Genomic DNA, 26,947 nt, shown 5'->3' on the forward strand with positions numbered 1-26,947 from the left:
TATATAAGTACCTGAAATAAATAAAATAAATAACAAAACATCATAAATACATACAGGTCAGTAGCTATGCATCAATCACCACAGAACATATTCAGTGCAACCCAGTTCCCACTATGCACACAGATGTGAGAGGAAGCAAGAAGGGTTTTTACGTGCCAAACAAGGATGACAAGGAAGCATCACCACCACTCTGTCCAGTACAAGTAACAAGCACTTCTCAACTAAAGCGTGTCTACCCACTATGCGCCCCAGCCATCTATATCCACCAGTACTATACCCCAGTCATTCTAAAATAAACATCAACGTCAATAAACGTAATATTGTAGAATCTGCATGGTCACTAATGCTAAGAGGGGCTAGTCCTGGAATCTGCAGTCATGGGTCCCATAGTTTGTCAAATTTGTAAGGAGTGTCCCGTTGCAGCAAAATCTGTCTTTCTTTAAACTTATATACTTCCTCATCCAAGAATCTCAGTATACATGTCAATGGGTCATACTGTAAAACAGTCTGGAATGCCATGTTAATAGTAGCAGTAATATTCCAAAGCATGTGCAACAGATCCGCAGGGGATCCTTCACATCTGGGGCAATCCAGACTTTCTTTACAGTGTCATTAGTATTGCTTATGTGGCATTCTACACGCCCTATGTATGACGAAGAGTTGTGATAGTCATTGTATTGGTGAAAGGGACACTAGTAGAACCTGTTCTAACACGATCTGCCATACATCCCCATCTACAGCAGCAATATCTTTAGCCCATCCTTTCCTACCAGGGAGCTGCTGTTTACCAAGGGAACTATCCAGCAATTATTTATACATGGAAGAAATGATGCCTTTACTATCTTTAATAGTAGCTAACTGGTCCACAATTGGCATGGACGAAGTTGGAGGTATTGGAAAAACCTATGAGAGGGGATAGCAAATTCCTGCTGTATATCTTGAAAGGAGTTTAGTTGGTGATTAGCGTATAATTGATTAAAGAACTGGAACCCCCTGGAGTACCGGCCATCGGAAGATTATCTTAGGTCTATGCATACTTACACGGAAGTATAAGTAAATAGTGCAGTGAATGGTAATTGCTGACTCTACATATAGGGGTTTGAACTCTTTTTCAATTATGTTTTTTTTCCACAAATTGTATTTTTTTTTAAATATGTACTAAACATTCTCTTTTGCTTTTTTCAGCCCTCAATATGAACAGGCAAACATGTATTCTAGCTGCCCCGAGTCAGAAAAACACTTATGCATCCCTTTAAAAGTGAGTTAGGCTAAGCATGGCTGTACACAAATGTGGACTGTTTTTCATGCCAAATTCAGCAATGTCTCTCTAAGAAAGACCTTTTTTGTTGCATGAATATGATGTACATCCTATACATCACTATAATTGACTACACCCCACCCCAGATTACAAGAAAAGTGCAACAAAACAGGTAATATAGCTGCCCCCTTAATATTTCTGTCACTTAAGCTCATTAACTAGCATTCTCAAAAATAAATTCAGATCAAGTTTATTTTATAAATGAAGTCATTTTCTCACCCTCGCAAATAGGATTCCTAAGACATATTTTATACCTTTTATGGGTGCTGTTTTCATTGCAAATATTCCAGGCCAATCACTGCTCCACAGTGTTTTGCAGCACTGAAATGTGAAACCTGTGAATTAATGTCTCGCCTGTCAATCAATCTAATAGAGATAATTCAATAGAATAACAGCCTACAACGCTGTTAATTTTGGGAAAGTATGTGTCCGGTCTCATGAGAACCTCTAATGACTCCAAAATATTAATGTTCACAGACATGTTTCTTTGCTAAAAGAACTAGTGCATTCTTGGTGGTAGAAGTGCGGAAGTCATCCAAGGTTACATTTGTTTTATAAACCATAAAGGCTTTGACTTTATTATATGCTTATTTGTGGAATGGAAGAGATGGCATTTATGAGGGAATGTGTGGTCTATGTTAATCCAGCTGTTCCTTCAGCACATCTTACTTAATGCATAAAGTGCTGTGAAGGGCCACTGCACATCGTGGCTTTTTTTATGTGTATGGGGATGGGGGTAGGTCAAAACCTTTGCAGTAACCCATATCAACCAATTATAAATCATATTTCACTCATGAGATTTTATTAAATTGCTAGCTGAAATCAGCAGAGCTACAAGACATATATACTCTTTGAGCAGTATGATTAAATTCAATTCAATTGGCATAGATCTGCCACCTGGCCATTTATAATAGACCTGCCTGTCAAAAATAGAACTGCAATCAGATGTAATTGATTTCTATATGTAACAGCACACACTTTCAATTGGACCGTGAAGTAAAAAAAATATCTGGGTTGCCCATAGTAGGAATACAGAATGACCCCTATTTCCTAACCAGCACTAGAAAACATACAGCTAGAATAAATAAATAAAAAATCCTCTTGCACTGCCAAACCTGATATGATAAATTACGAGTGGTTGCAAACACAAAATTGCGTTCCCACAACACTAAAAAAATAAATAAATAGCGTTACACTACTCACTAAGCCTAACCATAAAGCAAAGAGTAAACACCTGACAGAGCCCCTAAGGTAATACAATGTGTACAACTTCAACATATATGAAAACAGATAATCTGAGTAATATATATCAAGGCATAAATAATAATAATAATATATATAATAAAACACCCAAAATATAAAGAAAACATTAAATAATATTAAACCCTTGGCACTGAGGGTACGCAAATTAGCAGCCACACTAGACTGGGCTTTTTTTCCATGGGGCTGCTAATTTGCGCACCTACCTTTGTGCTGGCAGCGTGCCGCACGGCATGCTCCCAGCACAAAGACCACGATGTCAGTGAAAGCCCAGGGTCCCATTCTAACAATCGAGACCCAGAACTCCAGATTCCAGGTCACATGATCGCTGTGAAAGCCTCTGATTGAATATCACAGTGATCAGTCACTGTGAAGCCCGCCCCCCCTTGTTTTGTAACTGAATGGAGGAGACACATTGTATCTGTCTCTGTCTTTTCAGAGAGAAAAAAAAAGTGTTTGAAAAAATATAAAATAAAAATAAAATAAATAAATAAAAAATACCTTGATTAAGGTTTGATTTGGGTCAGTGCCAGGGTTAGTGTTTGGGTCAAGGTCAGGGACAAAGGTCAAGGTCAGGGTAAAGGGTCAATATTTTTTTTATTAGTATCTGTGTCAGTTAGTGACAGGATAAAAAACAGCAAAATGTGCACTATTGTTTCTGGTCGTACTAAGGGTACAAACAACAACTATCATAAACATATGTTGTATCGTTGCAATCATCAGGAGCAGGATAAAATTATTTTGGGTTGTTCTTTGGTGGTTGGATATGGTAGTAGCAAGAAATATACAACTAAATTAAAAAAATGTTTTTTTTTTTACTATTTTGGGTCAGTTTTCCTTTGATAATAAAAAAAATCATAAGATATCCATTGCCATTTACCACCAAATGAAAGCCCAATTTGTCCTGAAAAAAACAAGGTATAATCCACCTGGATGGACATGTCAAAGTTGCAAAATTGTGCTCAGGCTTTAAGATTTGTTTTATCCTTAGGCATTAAGGGGTTAATTTAAATAAACACCCGGCTGGGCCCTCAACACAGTGACAGTCTGTGAATAAAAGCCTGTAAATGTAGAAAAATCGAGATCTGTAATGCAGAAAATCTTCAAATCAGCATATACAGTTGTGACCAAAATTATTCAACCCCCACTGAAATTGAGTGTTTTGGCCAGTTTGACATTGCTTTTGATCATTCAGTCATCTTGCTTACATTTACATTAAAGAGGCACTTGTAGGTCAGACAAATATAACATAACAGTTATAATGAAATAACCACAAATGTCTTTTCTGTGCTCACAGCATTATCAGTTTTATTCAACCCCCAAGTGACATTCAATCTTAGTACTTAGTACAGCATCCTTTTACAGTTATAACAGCTTTTAAACGTGAAGCATAGCTTGACACAAGTGTCTTGCAGCGATCTACGGGTATCTTCGCCCATTCTTCATGGGCAAAGGCCTCCAGTTCAGTCACATTCTTAGGCTTGCGCACTGCAACTGCTTTCTTTAAGTCCCACCAGAGGTTCTCAATCGGATTTAAGTCTGGTGACTGCGATGGCCACTCCAAAATGTTCCAGCCTTTCCTCTGCAACCATGCTCTAGTGGACTTGGAGGTATGCTTGGGATCATTGTCCTGTTGAAAGGTCCAACGTCTCCCAAGCCTCAGGTGTGTGACGGACTGCATCACGTTTCCATCCAATATCTCCTGGTACTGAAGAGAATTCATGGTACCTTGCACACGCTGAAGCTTCCCTGTACCTGCAGAAGCAAAACAGCCCCAAAGCATGATTGACCCTCCACCATGCTTCACAGTAGGCAAGGTGTTCTTTTCATCAAAGGCCTTGTTCTTCCTCCTCCAAACATAGCGTTGATCCATGGGCCCAAACAGTTCTAATTTTGTTTCATCAGTCCACAGAACACTATCCCACAACTTTTGTGGTTTGTCCACATGGCTTTTGGCATACTCTTCTTATTCTTTGGAGACAGCAAGGGGGTACGCCTGGGAGTTCTGGCACGGAGGCCTTCATTACGCAGTGTGCGTCTTATTGTCTGGGCTGAAACTTCTGTACCCACATCTGACAAATCTTTTCTCAGTTCCTCAGCAGTCACACGGGGACTTCTCTCCACTCTACGCTTCAGGTAGCGCACAGCAGTCGAAGTCAGCATCTTCTTTCTGCCACGACCAGGTAGCGTTTCAACAGTGCCCTTTGCCTTGAATTTGCGAATGATGCTTCCTAAGGTGTCTCTTGGTATGTTTAACATCTTTGCAATCTTCTTATAGCCATTGCCCTTCCTGTGAAGAGAAATCACCTCTTCTCTTGTCTTCCTGGACCATTCTCTTGCCTTCACCATGTTTGTAACCACACCAGTAAATGTCTAGAAGGAGCTGAGTATCACAGTCATTTTAAAGCTGCCTAATTGGTGCTTATTATGCTTGATTGCTGCTCGGTGACATCCACAGGTGTTTTCAATACCTGATGGAAAGCACCTGTATGAACCTCTGTTCTTCAGAGTGGTAGTCTTTAAGGGGTTGAATAATTGTGGCAATGAAGAAACCACATAAGAACCATTTACTACTGTATTACATAAACAATTGATGTCATTTTAGTTGCATTTGGGTAGTTACAACGTCCTTGTAGGATTTGATTCTGAATACAATTCCAAATGTACACTATAGTCCCTAAACCCCTTTACAGCATTGGGGGTTGAATAATTTTGGTCACAACTGTATTTCACACGTGGCTTTAAAATTCCTCCACCAGCTAGAGTGCACGCTCACCTCCCATTTTGACCTATAAGGAATATAGGTCAAATGCGTTTTAATATCAACCCAAAATCCTCTGTAAGTGTACTTTACTGGCTTCTTCTCCAATTCCTCATCAGAAAATCCATGTTAAAAAAACCCATCAAAGGACATCTCATAGTATAAGTCCATATTTGATGTATAAAAACCATACAACCATTCTGGTTCTGGGGACAGCGGAAAAGTTGGAGTTTTCTTTTGCTTTCATTTTCAATGATAATGGTAACAAAGAGAGTGGGTGAATCTTAACAGGGCCACAGACAGCAATAAAAAATTAATGGGTGTTCTAATCCCTCTCTACAAAACTAAAAAAAATGTTTTTCCTTTAGTTATACTTTAACCCTTGACTTCAGGGAAAGGAAAGATAAATAGATCAGGTATATTTGGATAAAACAAGTAATCAGTTAACAGCTGGAACACCCTTAATCCTTAGGTTCAAGGAAAGGAACGTCCTTAAAATACAGAATGTATCTGACACAGAAGAATTCTCTCAAGTGATATGAATGAGTAAAACAGCTCCAATAATAAGATATTTGCATGGAGAATATAAGGATTAGAGATGAGTAGTAATCCCAAATGTCTTCAGGCATAGGGTTAGGAAATATGCTGCATCCATATAAAAGGGCAGGCTGGCTAATGAGGGATAAATTGGCTAAAAGGGCCTAAGGACCAGAAAGGTGAGAAGACCTTTCAGCTCATGTCCAAAGGTTGTATAAGGGATGTGGTAGTACTCAACTTATCACCTGGGACAATTAGGTAGAGGTAGAGGGTAGGAAGAGGATCAATCTTCCGATGATTAGGTCCCACAAAAAGTGTATAAAGTTGCATTAAGCTACTGCCGGAATACCCCTTGTGACTAGGTAACTGACCTTACAAGGAAGAACAGGATTGATAAAAGAAGGATGTTCTGTGTAAGGAAAAAGACACACTCACATGTATTACCCCCATCCCCACTGTAATAGGTATGGAACAACAGTTGGATGTATCTGACAGCAATAGTTGAGAGAACAAAAGGAAATGAATTGGACAAAAAATATACCCTGAACAATGATTAAAGTGGACAGTCAGTTATCCAGTCCAAGAGTCACTCATTCAGATTTACATTTTTCCAAAGGAGAAAAAAAATATTGCAGCCTTCAGATGAAGATCAGAGAAGATAGTTTTTTTAGAAAACTGATGAAGAGAATTCATGAAACATGAGAAACTGTCTGTGATTATGAACCAGTCTCATGAGTGAGGGAGTGGATAACTGTTTACTTCCAGGAAGAGAGAAAAGAAAACGAGATAAACCCATCTTGACAAGGGATGATCTGACCTGGGTTTGATTCGAGCATTGTTCGTCGCACTTCAAAAGACGTTTGGATGCCAAACCACAGAAATGTCAAAATTCAAAATGTCAAATTTAAAATGTTCATTTCAGTGTATTGCAAACAGATTTCTAGCCTGTGAAAGGCTATTTTCAACCAGCTTGTAAGATTAACAAAGATTGCTTTGAAGTGTCATGCAAATTATTTTTTAAATCATTCAAAGCCTAGCTCAAATCATTCAAAGCCCATGCAAATGACTAGCTTTAGCCCAATACACCCAAATTCAGCATACAGGGCCTCATTTATTTATTTTAAATACACTACTGTACTCTACAGACTTTACTGAAAACAATGTAAATTTTACAACAACACATATGGTGCAAATGAGCCCAAAGGTTACTTACTCCTGATCCAAAGGGATCAATTATAAGTCAACATGTGCTTTGTTTTTTACAAACTAATATAATATACAATGAGCTCTGGTAGAAAATGAGGCTAGACAAGGCTGTAATTGTTAAAGTGTATATGCACATGTGGAGGGTGTCAGTATTTATTCAATACCTCCCTCTGTCTTTTCTGTTTAACACGTATAATAAAAAATTATACAGCTTCAAGCATATGTTATTACATGACATTAAAATAAGCAACAGGATTTGATTTAAATAAGTAACTGGTATGTGAAAGATTATTTCAGCCATAAAACCTATGCACGTCTACAGACATCAGTAAGATACCAGGCAAAAAGTCTTCCAGTGGTGTTTTTTTTCGGCATTAATGAATGGGTGGTTATGGTTGGCCTCATTTACCATAGGCTTGATGGAAGAGTTGAGCTAAGTAGCAACCATGGCAATAATTTCTCTAAGAACTTTGCCTGACAGGTTGTCATGTTGTAGCAAAACATTGGCTCATTATGAACCTGTAAGGTTGGTTCTTCACAGCCACAGAATGTTAACAATTAGGATGTGTGGGGTTGTTCTAATGGGCAATAACAACTGTTTGAATATGAACTATTGTGATTAGGTTTCCTTTTTACACTAAGTTAATAAACAACTTAACCAATGACAGCTTGGAAAACCAAAGTTAGTCCATGACTTGCTTCCTATATTAATTCTTTATTAGAACCACAACACAGACATGCTGCCCCAAATGTAACCACCAATGGGGTTTCTGAATAAAGACAGACACATTGAACATACCTGTTAATTAAACCAGCAAATGCAAACGTTTTGTCTTTCAAGCAGACTAAACCCAGTTCCTTTTTATTAGCTGCATTTTTTGTTTTGTTTTGACCAAGAAGAGAGCATGCTAATCAAGGCTTTCATTCTCTTAGGCTAGTGTCATATAAAGTACAAAAGTAAAACAAAAGGTAGGTAAAAACCAAGAAGTAAAGCATATACAGGCATAACAATGTACAGAGCAATCATATTATTAGCCAAAGTTGCCTTGCTATAAGTTAAAATTACCTAGTTATAAATAGCAAACCTCCATAATGTTATTTAATTCCAACAAAAAAAACATTTTAAATTGTGTTATTAACCACTTCAAGTCCGGACACTTTTACCCCCTTCCTGTCCAGGCCAATTTTCAGCTTTCAGTGCTATCACACTTTGAACGACAATTGCACGGTCATGCAACACTGTACCCATATGATTTTTTAGCATTTCTTTTAGATAAAAATAAAGCTTTATTTTGGTGGTATTTATTCACCACTGGGATTTTTATTTTTTTTGTAAATGAAAAAGTCAAAAAAATTTGAAAAAAAAGTGTTTTTCTTATAAAATTTTGCAAATAAATAGTATTTCTTCATACATCTTGGCCAAAATGTATTTCGTTATCTTTTTATTAAAAAAAAAATAACCCAAATTAGTTTATAACCAAAAATGATAATTTTTAAACATTTTTTTTACATTTTTATATATTATTTATTTATTGATTTATTTTTTTACACACTCTCACCCTAGCAGTACAGTGTCACCATGGTGACACTGTACTACTTGTGGGGGGTGATGAAGTTTTTTTTTTTTTTACACTGATTGCTTTTACACCCATAAAGGCTGTAAAAGCAATACTTTCTCCTTCTCTCTGGCTGCATTCTGGCAGCCATTGAGAACTACTGTGTGAGCTGTGACTGGTCACAGCTTGTCACGTGGTACAAGGCTGTTGTGAATAGCCTTGTACCATGTGACCTCTGTGATCATTCACAGATTTCACATGTAGTAAGCAATGATGTCAGAAGTGACATCTTGCTTACTACTCTGTATGTGATCACTGATCGGCCAATCAGTGATCACATGATCGGGACTTCGACAATCAGTGTTCCACTGTGTCCGGAGGACACAGCGAGCACCGGATCGCGGTGCTGCGTGCTCCCAGGGAGCGCACAAGCAGGGTGTGGGGAAACCGTTTATAAACGGCCACCCAACCCTGCACTGCCACCGTCCGGCCCTTTATATACAACGGCTGGACGGGAGGTGGTTAAAGTATACCTAAACCCAAAAGCAAAAATGCAATATTTGGCAGTTTACAAATTCTTAGATGTGGTGGCTAAATTAGTTTTCTTTTTTTATAGTCTTTTTTCCTTTATTTTCCCCTGATGATCTGGACAGTAAGTCTGTTACTTTTCATCTTCCATTTATAGACCACGCTGTCCACAAAAATTGATAGTTAGGGGATTGACCCCACCCCATGTGACGTCAGTGACCAGCATGACCCGGTCGATGATGTCACATGGGGGCGGGGTCGCATTGGTGATGTCACCGGGTGACCCTGCCCCTTACATATTTAAGAACTGTCAAACCAGCTTCTGAGCAGAGTGGCGGCGGTAGACATCGTGACATCGTGATTGATGTTGGATCTGCTTCGGGGGGACATTCTTTTATTAAAGGTCTTGTCAAAGAATGACTTCTGTCTTTTTTTCACACTACAGCTTTTTTTTTGTGAATGGGTAGTGGTACCATGTACCCCATATTCATTCACGTGGGGGGGGCAGGATCTGAGGGACCCCTTGCTAAAGGGGGCTTCCAGATTCCGATAAGCCCCTCGCCGCAGACACCCACAACCACAGCCCAGGGTTGTGGGGAAGAGGCCCTTGTCCCCATCAACATGGGGACAAGGTGCTTTGGGGGGGTAAAGTTCCCCTACCCCAAAGCACCCCCCAGTATTGAGGGCATTTGGTCTAGCATGGTTCAGGAGGGGGGTGCTCACGCTCGCTTGCCCCCCCCCCTTTCCTGACCTGCCAGGCTGCATGCTTGGATAAGGGTTTTGTATGGATTTTGGGGGAAACCCCACGCCGTTTTTTTTTTAATTTTGGCATGGGGCTTCCCCCCAAGATCCATACCAGACCCGAAGGGCTTGGTATGGATGGAAGTTTTTTTATTATTTTTTTAATTGCCGGCAATTCTTTCTTTTACATTCAGTTGTCAGTGGGAACTCCGCTGACAGCTGAAACATTAATTCATGATTTTCACTACTAAAATACAACTTGACTTGATAAAATAACTCATGCAGTATTTTAGTAGCCTTTTTTAGTGAATTTACTATTTTTCAGTGCATTCTGGGCATTTGGGAAGGTCTCCTGAGGTTATCTTTTAAAAACGCTTCTAAACGCAAATGTGCATAAACGCGGCTAAACTCGTTATGCAAACGCAGCTAAACTGACATTTTTTAACATACGTTTTCCAGCAGTCAGTTTCCATCTTTCAGAAGAGTTTTCCAAACGCCCCATGTACATGAGCCCTAAGAATAGGGAATAAACCTTTTGAGCTGTAGGGTCTTAAAGAAATTATGTGAACTTCTAAATTGGCAGCCTTTCATGGTCTGTTATGTTTTTAAATGCCTATTAGGTCTCATGTACACTGAATGTTTTTACTGCTGCTTTTTGGCTTTTGGTGCTTCTTTTGTACAGCCAGCAAACTCCCCAGCATGCTATTCTATGTGTCCATGTACACATAGGCTTTAATCAGTGTTTTTTGTCAGGGGCGTTTTTTGGCTGGAAAAAAACAGAACTGGGTTTCTAGAGGAGTGTTTTAGCTGTAAAAATGCTCAAATGCTGGTAAACGTGGTAAAATGCTGCAAACCGCTATGACCCTCATACCACCGCATAGAAAATCGGTAGTTCGTATGCAAAACGACAACATTTTTCACTGTTGTTCAACCGGATTTTTTCGTTCACAATATCGTTATTGGTTAAAACATCCTGCTCATCAACGAAGAGAAAATCGTTCTATCAGTGGTTACGCAAAATATTTGTACAATCTTCTTAACGTGGGTACGGGGCATAAGACATCTAATCTAAAGAGGGAGCGGAGTGGAGTGTTGGTGGTTAGATTTATACAGAGATTTTTGGGAATTCTGGATGGTATTATTGAATGCCTTATTAAAATGTATTAACCAAACACAAAATCTCATATGGAAAAGATGGGGTAGTTTTACATAAAAGTTTAAAAGTACTAAGGGGTTAGTAAAGGTTCTTATAAGGATACTTGAAGGCTGAAAGGTTACTATCAATATATGTAATCAGTTTTTATAGTCGGCCAAAAGGCTTTCAAGACTGACCAGGCCATTATTTCTTGAGATAAGAACTCCTGTGACCCTCCAGGCAAAGGGAACAGTGTCTTCCTATATGCTTGGTGTGTTGGTTGGTTGCCTCTTGTGCAGATCTTATATAAAAGTTTGATACAAAAATACATGCATACGTAATACATAAATAAATACATAGATGCATACATACATACATACATAAACAAAATGCAAACAGCACTGTAGCAAGAACAGGAACAATGTTGGTGTTTTCTAACTTGTACTTTATGTATACATGAACAATGAACATCTCTTACGTGCTTCAATTTTCTCTGTTAAAGCAGAAGTCTGGGCAAAAACTTCTTTACATGTTCTTGCTGCTGATTTCCTACCTTCACTGAACATGTCATCCCTCTTTTGGTTTACTCAGTAGTTGCTCTCAGAAAACCTATTCATCTTCAAATCAAACCGATAATTCCCTTTGGTTCCTTGTTTGTAAGACGGGTGGTTGCTATGCCTCCTATTCCCCCAGACAATGGTCTTGGGACATCACTTCTGTAGGTCTTTCTACAGGAAGCAGTGATGTAATTCAGCCCCACTTGCAGTGGTTGGCGGACCAGGACTCTCAGACTCTCAGACACATTCAACATGTACAGGCCTAGTGTACTCACCCTCATTCACTACAACTCCCTGTGGTTGATAGCAATTGTAGTTTCCTTTTATTGTAGAGAGAGAGGAGAGGATATGATGTAATCAATGCTGTTACACCTCCTCCTTGGCAGAGCAGATGCTGTTATCTTTTGAATTACAGAGATGAGGTCATGAAAATTTAATTAGACTTTTCCCCTAAATGGTAAGGAATTTGAAAATGTTATTAACTGTTCAGTGTTTTGTGTATGGGGGAGTAAAAAAGGTAAAAATCCTTCAGCCTTTACGACTAACAAGTTTTTTTTTTTACCTATCCTAGAGTTCTTCTTTAAATATACTCTTTAAAGTGTTTTGTTATATCTGTTAAAGTAAAAAAAAACCCAGTTGATCCTATCAAAAATCCAGTGCTTTCCTGTGAATTCTTCAGTGTTATCTCCAGTAATGTTATCAGGAAGTGTGTTAGGATTACAGAACACCTCCTCCTTATGTTATGGGGACAAGCAAAGGGTGAAGTGTTCTGTAGCCCTAACACACTTCTTGTCTTACGGTGACAATACTGATTATTAACAGATACAGTACAGTGAGACCTGTCACCATAGTACGGGAAGTATGTTGCTGGCTCCTGCCAATTTGTACATTCTGTTTGCAATAAATGTTTTGCTATGATACATGGACATGTCTATCCTATGCAGTAACTGACAAGTATAATGTTATAAACTAGCTGTTCTATGCTGGACTGTTAAATTCAAAATGTTGTCTGCATTTATATTTTTGGTATTTAGGCTTTAAGTTGAGTTGTGTGATGTTTGGGCTGTGACCACCTATGCATTCACATTTAATATGGCGATTGTTTATAGCAAATTATAGTAGCCCAATCTAAACTAAAGCCTATAAATTCTTCATGTAACACAAAACTGCCACAGCGCTAATTTGGTCATTAAAAACAATAAAAAATGTTTTAAAAGATACTACTTAAACATTTACAATGATACTGGCATTACTATCTATATACTAGGTTAGTATAAACCTAGTACTATACTACGTTAGTATGAACTTAGTGATATTAAAGGCCTAAATTTAAAAAAATAAATAAATAACAAAAACACATCACACTTACCTGCTCTCTGCAGTAGTTTTGCACAGAGCAGTCCGGATCCTCCTCTACTCAGGTCCCCCTGCCAGTGCTAATGGTCCCTCCCTCCTGTCAAGTGCTAGCACAGCACGCAGTTTGCTATGGGGGCATCCGAGCAAGCACATTCCCAAGCCGCAGCTCTGCGTGCCCATTCACACACAAAGCCGTGGCTTGGCCCTGCCCCCTTCCTCTCCTGATTGGCACACTGACTGTACTTGACAGCAGCAGGAGCCAATGACTCCAACTGCTGCCTCAGAGTCCCCAGAGAACTGAGTCTCTAATGGACATTGCTGGGGGCTTAGGTAAGTGTTGGGGGGGGGCTGGGTGGGCTGCTACACACAGACTGTTTTTGCCTTCTTACATGGAATGGAATACAGATACAGAGTTTGCAGCACATTTTGTGGTATATCAGCAATCTCTTACTTTCAGAATTGCAGGGCATGGTACTTTAGAAGACCTTTTCCTTCCCCCTTAAATTAATAAACATGTGGATAAAAATGTACTTGCTATGGGGGCACCTGCTGCTCCATTTGTCCATTCACAGACGTAGCCATGGCTTTGCTCTGCCACTCTCTCTTTTCATTGGCTCACTGGCTGTGCTTGACAGCAATGGGAGCCAATGGCTTCCGCTGCTGTCTCAGCCACTGAGGAGAGGAAGTCCTGGGATTGTCGAGACTCCAGTTCACATCTCTGGATCGAGAGGGGCTTTGGTGAGTATTATGGGGGACTGGGGAGGCTGCTGTACAGAGGTTTTTCTACCTTCATGCATAAAATGCATAAAGGTAAAAAACCTTCAGCCTCTACGCTCATTTTAATTACCAAGGCACCACCGTTATTTAGGAATAGGCCAGATTTTGATGGCTAGATCTGTTTTAACATAGTAAGTACTAGTTTAGAGGGTGTATCACATTTTATATAGGTACCTTTATTTAGAGTACGCAGCTAGTCCTATCCTAGATTTAAAGTTATTTTTAGTTTTCCCAAATTCAAATGTTGGTTTCAGAGCAGTAACAGAGAGGAAATTTTCCAATGGGGACACTTGTGTGGTGACCCTATTGACACATAGGGGTTTTTTTCATAGCCAGCCCACTGGTTTACTGGAAACAGATAGCAATAGTCTTCCTATTGCAGCATCCTTTCAAACACAGTTGTTTTATCCAAGTGCTAATATATTTCAAAAGGACAGAATAAGATCATAGGCTTACATGATTTTCTTTATCGTTATACTGGAAATAAAAAGCCCTTTCAATATATACAGTAATATGTGTTCACCGTATATGTATTTCAAATAATTATTAGACACTCAAATAGTTTGGCTGCTTTGTTAAGTATGAGATAATATGTATTTTCTAACAGTTGTTTTATAAAGGGACATTTTAGATTAGTAAAGAGATATGCACATGCGTAAGTTCAAAATTATTTACAAAAAGACTGCATTTCTTTCCAATGACATATAGTCATGGAAACCAGTCAAATGCATCAGGAACATGTCAAATAATTAGCATATGTAGCAATTACGATCAGTATGCTGGGAATGAGAATATAATTGTTTTCCAAACATGTTGGATAGAGTGAAGCATGAAATCTATGTATCACTCTTTGACATTGCACTTTTCGAGCTGTAATTTCTATGATTCCCAGCCAGACCATGGAGAGGGAAAAATGTGGGATGGCTGACATAATTCACATTACTCAGTCTGTTAGCACTACAAAATAGCTGGCATATTTCTGAATGTGTAGTATGCCTGGCAGGTATTTACTTTACATTCATGCTAAAATAATATTTCAGCTGTGTTATTTCTGTTAACAAATTACAAGATTATAATACATTTCAGAGAAAGGGCTTTTCTGCGGTCTTTCAGTCAGATCCTATAATACAAGACTTCAATTTGACTTATGGAATAAAAAATATATATACGGTACACTTTTTACAAGAAATCAGGTTTGGAGACATGTAAAAAAGGTTTATCACTTGCAAAGACAAAAAGCCAAAAGCATAGCTCATTATTTACATTACATATGAACCTTGAACCTTTTAAGCTATGTAACTAAGCAGTAGAACTGCAGAATAGCCATTTTGTAAAAAAACATCATTGTTTATGGGCTCTGCACATCTCAAACAATTATGGAAACAGGACTTTCAACCAACACTCTGCTCAATTATCACAGTAGATTAGGGACAAAATAAAAATGTTCCACTGATGCATCATTTTTTTTTTCTATAAGCCAAGCTGTCATCAAGCTATAGTGAAAGGGGTAGACAGAGTAACAAAAATTAATGTTTTATGGTCTCAGGTGTTAAATGTAGTGTATTTAAAAGCTGTTCATTCTAAAGCAATACCCTGCTTTTTAATTTGGCGGTTGTTATTAAAGGCAGTCTGCATTTTAGATTTTTAGAACTTCAATACATAAAACTGTATTTACAATGAAAAAGGAACTGAACTCAAAGCTGTGGCCAAAACAAGGTGAGCAAGGGACAAAGGACTACTCAGCAGCATTGCCTTAAGATTCCCTGCAGCTACTCTTTGCCCATTACTGACCTACCATGCCTTGTTCTGCACTGTGTCCCTGTGAGGAGGTGGCCATGTTGGTAGAGGCAGGGCTTTTTCTTCATCATGTCAGATATTCCAGCAAAGATAGCAGCGAGGAGCACAGTAGTGTCGTTACCAAATCTCATGCTAGATATACAGGTGAAACTCAAAAAATTAGAATATCGTGCAAAAGTTCATTATTTTCAGTAATGCAACTTAAAAGGTGAAACTAATATATGAGATAGACTCATTGCATGCAAAGCAAGATAGTTCAAGCTGTGATTTGTCATAATTGTGATGATTATGGCTTACAGCTCATGAAAACCCCAAATCTACAATCTCAGAAAATATCAGAAAATTAGAATATTGTGAAAAGGTGCAATATTCTAGGCTCAAAGTGTCCCACTCTAATCAGGTAATTAAGCCATAACACCTGCAAAGGATTCCTGAGCCTTTAAATGGTCTCTCAGTCTGGTTCAGTAGGAATCACAATCATGGGAAAGACTGCTGACCTGACAGTTGTGCAGAAAACCATCATTGACCCCTCCATAAGGAGGGAAAGTCTCAAGAGGTAATTGCAAAAGAAGTTGGATGTTCCCAAAGTGCTGTATCAAAGCATATTAATAGAAAGTTATGTGGAAGGGAAAAGTCTGGAAGAAAAAGGTGCACAAGCAGCAGGGATGACCGAAGCCTGGAGAGGATTGTCATGAAAAGGCTATTCAAAAGTGTTGGGGACTTTCACAAGGAGTGGACTGAGGCTGGAGTCAGTGCATCAAAAGCCACCACACACAGATGGATCCTGGACATATTCCTCTTGTCAAGCCGCTCCGGAACAACAAACAACGTCGGAAGCGTCTTACCTGGGCTAAAGAAAAACAGACCTGGTCTGTTGCTCAGTGGTCCAAAGTCCTCTTTTCTGATGAGAGCAAATTTGCATCTCATTTGGAAACAAAGGACCCAGAGTATGGAGGAAGAATGGAGAGGCACACACTGCAAGATGATTGAAGTCCAGTGTGAAGTTTCCACAGTCTGTGTTGATTTGGGGAGCCATGTCATCTGCTGGTGTTGGTCCACTGTGCTTCATTAAGTCCAGGGTCAATGCAGCCGTCTACCAGGAGATTTTGGAGCACTTCATGCTTCCTTCCGCAAACAAGCTTTATGGGGATGCTGACTTCATTTCCAGCAGGACTGGGCACCTGCCCACACTGCCAAAAGCACCAAAACCTGGTTCAATGACCGTGGGATTACTGTGCTTGATTGGCCAGCAAACTCGCCTGACCTGAACCCCATAGAGAATCTAAGGGGGATTGCCAAGAGAAAGATGAAAGACATGAGACCAAACAATGCAGAAGATCTGAAGGCCGCTATTGAAGCATCCTGGTCTTCCATAACACCTTAGCAGTGCCACAGGCTGATAGTTTCCATGCCACGCCGCATTGTGGCAGTAATTGCTGCAAAAGGGGCCCAAACCAAGTACTGAGTAGATATGCATGCTTATACTTTTCAGAGGTCTGATATTGTTATATGTACAATCCTTGTTTTATTGATTGCATGTAATATTCTAATTTTCTGAGATTGTGGATTTGGGGTTTTCATGAGCTGTAAGCCATAATCATCACAATTATGACAAATCACAGCTTGAACTATCTTGCTTTGCATGTAATGAGTCTATCTCGTATATTAGTTTCACCTTTTAAGTTGCATTACTGAAATAAATGAACTTTTGCAAGATATTCTAATTTTGCGAGTTTCACCTGTGCAGCTACAGTTGTGACCAAAATTATTCAACCCCCAATGCTGTAAAGGGGTTTAGGGACTATAGTGTACATTTGGAATTGTATTCAGAATCAAATCCTACAAGGACGTTGTAACTACCCAAATGCAACTAAAATGACATCAATTGTTTATGTAATACAGTAGTAAATGGTTCTTATGTGGTTTCTTCATTGCCACAATTATTCAACCCCTTAAAGACTACCACTCTGAAGAACAGAGGTTCATACAGGTGCTTTCCATCAGGTATTGAAAACACCTGTGGATGTCACCGAGCAGCAATCAAGCATAATAAGCACCAATTAGGCAGCTTTAAAATGACTGTGATACTCAGCTCCTTCTAGACATTTACTGGTGTGGTTACAAACATGGTGAAGGCAAGAGAATGGTCCAGGAAGACAAGAGAAGAGGTGATTTCTCTTCACAGGAAGGGCAATGGCTATAAGAAGATTGCAAAGATGTTAAACATACCAAGAGACACCTTAGGAAGCATCATTCGCAAATTCAAGGCAAAGGGCACTGTTGAAACGCTACCTGGTCGTGGCAGAAAGAAGATGCTGACTTCGACTGCTGTGCGCTACCTGAAGCGTAGAGTGGAGAGAAGTCCCCGTGTGACTGCTGAGGAACTGAGAAAAGATTTGTCAGATGTGGGTACAGAAGTTTCAGCCCAGACAATAAGACGCACACTGCGTAATGAAGGCCTCCGTGCCAGAACTCCCAGGCGTACCCCCTTGCTGTCTCCAAAGAATAAGAAGAGTATGCCAAAAGCCATGTGGACAAACCACAAAAGTTGTGGGATAGTGTTCTGTGGACTGATGAAACAAAATTAGAACTGTTTGGGCCCATGGATCAACGCTATGTTTGGAGGAGGAAGAACAAGGCCTTTGATGAAAAGAACACCTTGCCTACTGTGAAGCATGGTGGAGGGTCAATCATGCTTTGGGGCTGTTTTGCTTCTGCAGGTACAGGGAAGCTTCAGCGTGTGCAAGGTACCATGAATTCTCTTCAGTACCAGGAGATATTGGATGGAAACGTGATGCAGTCCGTCACACACCTGAGGCTTGGGAGACGTTGGACCTTTCAACAGGACAATGATCCCAAGCATACCTCCAAGTCCACTAGAGCATGGTTGCAGAGGAAAGGCTGGAACATTTTGGAGTGGCCATCGCAGTCACCAGACTTAAATCCGATTGAGAACCTCTGGTGGGACTTAAAGAAAGCAGTTGCAGTGCGCAAGCCTAAGAATGTGACTGAACTGGAGGCCTTTGCCCATGAAGAATGGGCGAAGATACCCGTAGATCGCTGCAAGACACTTGTGTCAAGCTATGCTTCACGTTTAAAAGCTGTTATAACTGTAAAAGGATGCTGTACTAAGTACTAAGATTGAATGTCACTTGGGGGTTGAATAAAACTGATAATGCTGTGAGCACAGAAAAGACATTTGTGGTTATTTCATTATAACTGTTATGTTATATTTGTCTGACCTACAAGTGCCTCTTTAATGTAAATGTAAGCAAGATGACTGAATGATCAAAAGCAATGTCAAACTGGCCAAAACACTCAATTTCAGTGGGGGTTGAATAATTTTGGTCACAACTGTATGAGGCCATAGGCACTCTGTTCCACTTTAGGTAGGCTCGGTAGATCTTTAATATTTTCCGTGTGTCAGCATAAGGTGCAAGATGGTTTTCCCACACCATATGAAACTACTGCAACTGCAGTTTTTTTATGTCAACATCAAATCTGTGAGCCTTAAAGAGACACTTTTAGAAGTGTGATAGGGTTTCTGTAGAAGTTCCTGTACTGGTCTTGATGTCACCAAGGTGTCTGACTGCTGCCTTTGAAATGTCTGACACCTGAAGCTGTGTGTGGGAGACAGCCTGTACGTCATCATTGACAGCACTGGCAGAGAAAACACAGTCTGCTGTAACTCACAGTGCAGGGAAAGCTTCACAAGCAGTAGGTCAACACCCTGATGGGCCAGGAGAAGGGAAGGAGGACACATTTCAGGTCCAGAATTGACAGAGGTTGAAGAAAACTACACTATTTTGCCAAAAGTATTGGGGCGCCTGCCTTTACATGCACATGATGGCATTCCGGTCTTAGTCCGTAGGATTCAATATTAAGTTGGCCCACGCTTTGCAGCTATAACAGCTTCAACTCTTCTGGGAAGGCTGTCCACAAGGTTTAGGAGTGTGTCTATGAGAATGTTTGACCATTCTTCCAGAAAAGCATTTGTGAGGTCAGGCACTGATGTTGGACGAGAACGCCTGGCTCACAGTCTCCACTCTACTTCATCCCAAAGGTGTTCTATCGGGTTGATATCTTGACTCTGCGCCGGCTAGTCAAGTTCCTCCACCCCAAACTCATTCATCCATGTCTTTATGGACCTTGCTTTGTGCACTGGTGCACAGTCATGTTGGAACAGGAAGGGGCCATCCCCAAACTGTTCCCACAAAGCTGGGAGCATGAAATTCTCCAAAATGTCTTGGTATGCTGATGCCTTAAGAGTTCCCTTCAATGGAACTAAGGGGCCAAGCCCAACCCCTGAAAAACAAAGCCACACCATAATAATCCTCCACCAAAACTTTACACTTGACAAAATGCAGTCAGGCAAGTACCGTTCTCCTGGCAACCAGCAAATCCAGACATGTCCTTCTCTGATTGCCAGACAGATAAGCATGATTCATCAATCCAGAGAACACGTCTCCACTGCTCTAGAGTCCAGTGGCAGCGTGCTTTATACCACAACATCCGATGCTCTGCATTGCACTTGGTGATGTAAGGCTTGGATGCAGCTTCTCGACCATGGAAACCCACTCCATGAAGCTCTCTACACACTGTTGTTGTGCTAATCTGGAGGCCACTTGAAGTTTGGAGCTCTTTAGCTACTGACTCTGCAGACAATTGGTGACTTCTGCACACTATGTGCTTCGCATTCGCTGACCTTGCTCTGTCATTTTACGTGGCCTACCACATTGTGGCTGAGTTGCTGTTGTTCCCAGTTGCTTCCACTTTGTTATAATACCACTAACAGTTGACCATGAAATATTTAGTAGCAAGGAAATTTCACGGATAGACTTATTGCACAGGTGGCAGCCTATCACAGTACCACGCTTGAATTCACTGAGCTCCTGAGAATGACCCATTCTTTCACAAATGTTTGTAGAAGCAGTCTGCATGCCTAGGTGCTTGATTTTATACACCTGTGGCTATAGAGGTGATTGGAACACCTGAATCCAATGATTTGGAGGGGTGTCCCAATACTTTTGGCAATATAATGTACATCACTGCTACTGGCAAAAATCAAAATGAGCTGCTATAGCAACAGCAGCATCAGTAAGTGCTTTTTGTAAACTTTTTATTTATGTGAGCAGTGTCACGTACCTTACTTGTCAGCCTGATGGCAGAGGAAGGCCTCTCGTACAGCTCTGGCTTGAGGGCCACTGAAGGTGGAACAGCAACCACAAGAGCATGGCGGTGTATGAGTTCCTGGTCAGTCCTGTAGTCTGTGCAGGAATTGTTGGCACTTCGCTGGCAGATAGGATCGCTGGACTGGCTGGCAGCAGAGCAGGCTGGTAGCAGGCAGACAGCACGGCGGGGCTGGCTGGTAGCAGAGCAGGCAGGCAGTGGATCAGGCTGGTAGCAGGCAGACATCACAGCTGGACTGGCTGGTGGCAGAGCAGGCAGGCAGTGGAACAGGCTGGTAGCAGCATGTATGCAGGGTCAGACAAGCCAGGTTGGTAACAGATAAGCAGATCAGGCACAAACGGCAGGCAGAAGAATGGTCGGGTCACAAGCCAAGGTCAGTGATGGTGGGAGCAGATCAAGCAGAGACAGAAGGCAGGGGCGGAGTCCAAGAAGCAAGCCAGGGTCAAACACAGGTATCACTCACAGGAACAGGTAGAGGAATACAGGTGGAGCTGAAGATCAGACAGCACAGGCTAATAGTGCTGCTAGGTTTAAATAGTCTGATTGGCGCCAACATTAGCAACGGGCAGCCGCGTGTGCAAACGCAAATGTGCACGACAATGCACTGCAGAACAGTCCCTCGCACATCTGCGCCTATGCTGGTGTGCAAGCCCAGAGACCTCAGCTGCATTATGGCGAGCATCTTCCTGACAAGAAGTTTGAAAATACTTTTTTGATGACAGTGTCTCTTTAATACCATGATAAAGAAGAGAGTAATTTTAGAGTTACACTTAGTGAATATACCCGCTGCCTTCATGATGCATTTTACAAGTAAAATGTTATCACACATGATTTATTAGATGTTCTCGAGTCCCACAGAACAGTCCATGCTGACAGCCAGGATAAAAGGCTCTACCACCAGACTGATGGATCATCCAGGCAGGTGAACATTTTCATCCTACACCTTTTAAACAGGATGAATGATTTTTAGTGAACCGTTGCACTGGCAAGTGATTAGCTGCTGGGAAAGACTGTAATAGACTCTAGAAAAGCTGTAGGAAGATGGTGCCCAGGTGTAGGCATGACTCAGACGATCCAACACTCCATATATGCATGCAAAGCAATTTGCATAGTATCTCTTCTACAAAATAGAATCTGCCATGTGTTATGCAAGGCAAGCAATCGGCTATGTATTTCGTGAAAAAGCCATTAACACAGCATGTGACAGGTCCTCTTTATTCTGTATCAGTATCAGAAAATATATACAGGAAGTGATTGAAGATTTCTCCAACAGGGACACAGAAAAAAACATTTGTGGACTGCTTCCCTCTTTTCATGTACTTGTGTAACAGGAAGTGATAATTTCTCTAGTGGGGTCATAGAGAGATAAAAAAATTCAATACAAAATTAAAATCTCACTCTCTCCATCAAAAAAAATCTGGAGTTAGGCTTTAGGGTTAATATTGCTAATATTGTAACAAACTTAATAAGTCAAGTTTCTAACCTGAGATCCAAAGGTTTAAGATCTAAGTTGCTGGCTATGTACAGGCCATGTACATAGCTTCCATCAAGCAGAGTTTGGAAGCCAACATCCAACCCTGAAATTATACATCAGAGTATTTGGAACTATGCCTCTGGTGGGAAGGCAGTGTCCTCGTGCACATGGCACCTATGTGCCACCTGCAGCAAGAATCTGAAGAATTGCTGAAGTTGAATTCACAGAAGGATTCAGATAGTCACAGTCAATCAGTTGATACAGAGCAATGAGAGGCCTGCAGCTGTCCACTGATGCATATTACCGAACTTTCCTTTGTTACTAAACTATCCCAATATAAATAAATTCATACATCAATAAGTATTAAGTAAATCACAAAATGCTCAATGATAAGTGTCCCAAAAATAAATATCCCAAATAATAAATGTCCAAAACGTCTCTAAATAATAATTGTCTTTTCCACCTCCAAACCAAATAATGTCTTTAAGATGATCCAAACGAAACTTATCCAGAATCTTTGTGTACCTCAAAAAATATAAACTTAAGATAGAGTATTACCTTTTATATAAAACGATAAAGTGCCATAAATCGTGTATCATGCATTTTTTTTTCCTTCCACGTGTGATTTGAGTGCACTTGTTATGCGGTTTGCATGATACACGATTTATGGCATTTTATCGTTTTATATAAAAGGTAATACATTTTCTTAAGTTTATATTTTTTGAGGTAAACAAAGATTCTGGATAAGTTTCGTTGGGATCATCTCAAGAAAGATATTATTTGGTTTGGAGGTGGAAAAGACAATTATTATTTAGAGACTTTTTGGACATTTATTATTTGGGATATTTAATTTTGGGATTTATTTAATACTTATTGATGTATGAATTTATTTAAATTGGGATAGTTTAGTAACAAAGGAAAGTTTGATAATATGTATGTTGACTTTCAAGGGTGAAAGTCTTTGACTTTTCTTTCTGGGTGTGTTTATATTGGCAGAGGTGGTATTGTGCAGAGTTTATACTGTCCACTAATACAATCACACATGGACAGATGATGGCCCTAGATGCAAGCTGTTTGCATCCTGGGTTGATCATCTGTCTCTAACCGCAGGTAATCACTCTGTATGCAATTACAGCCGAACACCTGCATACAAGTGTGGCAGCTCTCTGTCATTTTTTTGTACTGGCTGAATGGCCACAACTATCCACCAGTAGTCGGAATACAATAGTTGGCACAGATGGACACCAATGTTTTACATATTTTACTATAAATGGTCAAGGAGTCTTCTAATAACAAGTGATGATGATTATTTAGTGCTCCAGCCAATGCCACTGGACTTTTAAAACATATGTAGCATTTCTTTTATGTTCATAAACAGCAAGAGGATTCTTAACCACACAAAAAGTCAATGAACCATCATCAATCTCACAGATTTTCATTTTTATATTAACCCCTGTAAGGCCTAATTATGGGTATCTGTGGTTTTGTAATACATCCTTAGGACTGTTCTCCACATTCAGTTGTGTCAGATATGAGAAAGGATAAAACAGAATTGCATTTTGTTAAAACGCACAATCAACCAATCAGTAAATTAGGAGATATAAGAGCTAAAGTTATTCCCAACTTTCCATGTAACAGTTAAACTTGGCCCTGCCTCTTCCTGTCTTGCTGTTGGCCCTTTAACATGCACAGTTGTTTCACTGACCAATAGGTAGACTTGCCAGGAGGAAGTAGCAATTTTGATATCAACCTTTACAGGAAAAGTCAAGATTTTCAACTAACTTCAGCTCTGCATATATCTTAATTTATTGATTGTTCTCACAAATAGTTACTTCAGTTTATGAATTTTTCACATGTGCTTAATTCTATTACCAAAGCTTGTAGCAGGATTACTTTAAGAAAATATTTCAACTCAAACTGTACCATGCAGACATATATTGTCAAAAAAGAAGGTATAGCTTTACCTGTGGTGTGTCCCAAGTTATCATTAGAGTGCTGAGTGAGGTCAATTGTTCTGTCTATTTGGAACATTTTTAAGTCTTCTTCGTCTAAGGCAATGTCTCCCCAAAAGACAGCTAAAAAAAAAGATAAAAAGAAAGATTAGGAACAATAACTGTGTGCGCTCTTCAGTTTATTAAAAAAATAAATATTTCTCAAATCTATGAGAACAACATTCCATCACATTAGCAAAGGCCACTGACTGTAGTATTTCGGACTGATAATCATATACTGACATGGTCAGATATATCCATTCGTAAATATGTGACATACATTCCTGGCATTCTCTGAGAATGTTCACATGCTTGAAACGTAATTAAACGTTCACAAAAGATATTTACAGCAGGCATGTAACATAGCAATGCCCTTTCGGTTACAAATATGACGCATCCATTTCTGTCACAATACTTGGTAAAATACATTTTGCTTCTTAATATTATTATTATTATTATTATTATTAAGAATTTGATTTACAGTTGCCATATATATGCATTTATTCAAAAGATCTGTAACATCAAAAACGAAATGTCTGTGTAGCTGACTGCAACACATTTGAGGTTTCCTATATACATTGTTGTGAAAAGAGTAATATTTATTTACAAATAATCTAATGCTTTTTTATAATGATATTGTAAAGTACTGTGCAAATAATTGTATAGCTAAAAACACCCGATAAATAAATCAAATCATAATGTTTTGCTAAGAGCATTACATATAAAGAGTTAAGCAATAAGTTGGTGACCAATAAAATAATTGCAAAACAATGTAAAAAAATAATAATAATAATAATTACAAGACAAACAATTAGGAAAAATACAAAAAAAGATTACTGAAGCAAGCAGAATATAATGTGTTGTCAAAAAATTAGGATACTGTTCTTTTGATGGTGATGCAGGGTGCTATTAGCTGACCATAATCTGGATCTCACTCACATCAAGCTGACAGGTGTACAACTACCAAGCAGAGTTCTTGAGGGTGTGCCTGCATGGCTTCCATCAACAACATCTAATCACCAAAGACAGATGCTTGACAGGCATGGTCACTACAAGGTGAACTGCATCCACACAGTTTACTTGTTTTAAATCACTAAACAATTATGTTGTAAACGTAGTAAAACCTATTGCCACATTACATTACTTTTAGACATGCAAATTAATTTGTAAAACTAAATCTTGAAAAAAAAATTAAGAAAAACAGGTTACTTATTAACAATCACCCATGTGTTAAAATTGGGATTGAAATTCTCATATGAAGGAATTAGCACTATAAAACCTCGCTGGCAAAACCAGGCCAATTGTCTCAGTGTGTAGCAGTAAGTAAAGGGTTGCTTAGGAAAATCAAACTATCAAAATATATAAATATATTAAAAGCATAAAAAGGAAGTTTACAGTATAAGTATTTTATTGCCAATGCAGAACAAAGGGAGCCAGTCAGAAGAGATCACGACCTGTCCTATGTGTGAAATAGGCTGCAAAGGAGAGATTTCAGCAATGACCCTATATTCAGCAGAACATACTGCTGGTAAAGGGGGAAACAGTAAGGCATGGTATAGTACTAAACACTAAAGTTATGTTTTTACACATCTCTATTTCAGCAGAAAAATTGCCTTTAAAAACAATAGTTATGTATTTGAGCTGTCCAACCCTTGAGAGGTAAACATGACATGCTGTGTAACTATAGAAGGTGAGCTAAGTAGAACGCATGCAATACTTGAGGGATTTTAATATTTTTTTATATGCTTGTGAAATTAAACAGCTTGATATAATAAAAGTATATACTAAAGATTTAAAATTGATGTCTCAAAAAAATATAATTTTTAATAAATTATGCATGTGGAGGCAGCCATAGTAGTTAATTTCATATGGAGGTTATCTCTACATCAGCTAGCCATACACGGCTTGAACTTCAGATAGAATTCAGAATTAACCAAAATACGAGCTCCAGGTGGCCCTGTTGGCATCACCTGGTTCAAGAAATATTTTCAAATTGACTCAGCTGGATGTAAGATTCTCAGAATTCAATTAGATGCAGTCACTTTTTGGGTATTAAAGCAACCACTGTGCTGCTGCTACCTGAATAAAATAGCTGGCAGCAGAAATTCTGCCATCCACTCTCCTCTTCTACTATCTCTTTCCTGTCTTCTATATTTGTTCCAAAAGTATAAGGTTCATAACATCTCTAATTATTAAACATTATGAATAAACCCTTTGAAGATTTTGTGGACAGTGCCGTATTTTCATAGAAAAAGAGAACAAATGGTCTTTTCCCGAAATGTCACAAAATCTTGGAAAAAGAACATTCATTCCTTTTTTTTCTACATGGATTTTGCAGTTTACCTATGGGAGTTCCCTGGGAAGACAGTGGTGACATATCCTTCCCAGTAGGCAGCTGTGAGACCCTGACTACTTTCCAGTGCCAATACAAAACCAGGAAGTTGGATCACAAAAATAAAAAAAATAACTTTTATTAAAAATAGCAAAATTTACACTTGACCGATATGAATAATATAGTAAAGGTTAACATTACGCATTATAGTTACTGAATGTCTTTTTAGAAACAACTATCTAACCTAGACGGTCAGCCTTTCTCCAGTGCTTCACCAACAACGGAGTGCATGTGCAGCTGAAAACAGGCACTTCCTGGTACCATTGTCGGTGTCTGTGCAAGCAGCAGAGCAAAGGCCTGGTCATCCCCACCTCCTCCCCGCTTAGCACTGCCTCTGCCATGTTCAACCCCACCACAGTCAAGCCCAGCCC

At 39.4% G+C, this 26,947-nt stretch overlaps 1 protein-coding gene across 2 annotated transcripts in view; it reads right to left on the reverse strand.

Annotated features, from left to right (window-relative positions):
- LOC149445200 (tolloid-like protein 1) overlaps positions 1–26,947 on the reverse strand; it is a 204,234-nt gene that overhangs the window by 102,262 nt on the left and 75,025 nt on the right. For both annotated transcript variants that reach the window (XM_089654090.1, XM_089654091.1), the window contains exon 2: positions 24,158–24,268. In XM_089654090.1, the coding sequence (XP_089510216.1) occupies positions 24,158–24,268 (111 nt within the window). The remainder of the gene's footprint in view (positions 1–24,157; positions 24,269–26,947) is intronic.

The sequence above is a fragment of the Staurois parvus genome, unplaced genomic scaffold (assembly GCF_062004578.1).
Source record: "Staurois parvus isolate SC_StPar_1 unplaced genomic scaffold, SC_StPar_1.0 ptg000743l, whole genome shotgun sequence".
Classification (NCBI taxonomy): Eukaryota; Metazoa; Chordata; class Amphibia; order Anura; family Ranidae; genus Staurois; species Staurois parvus.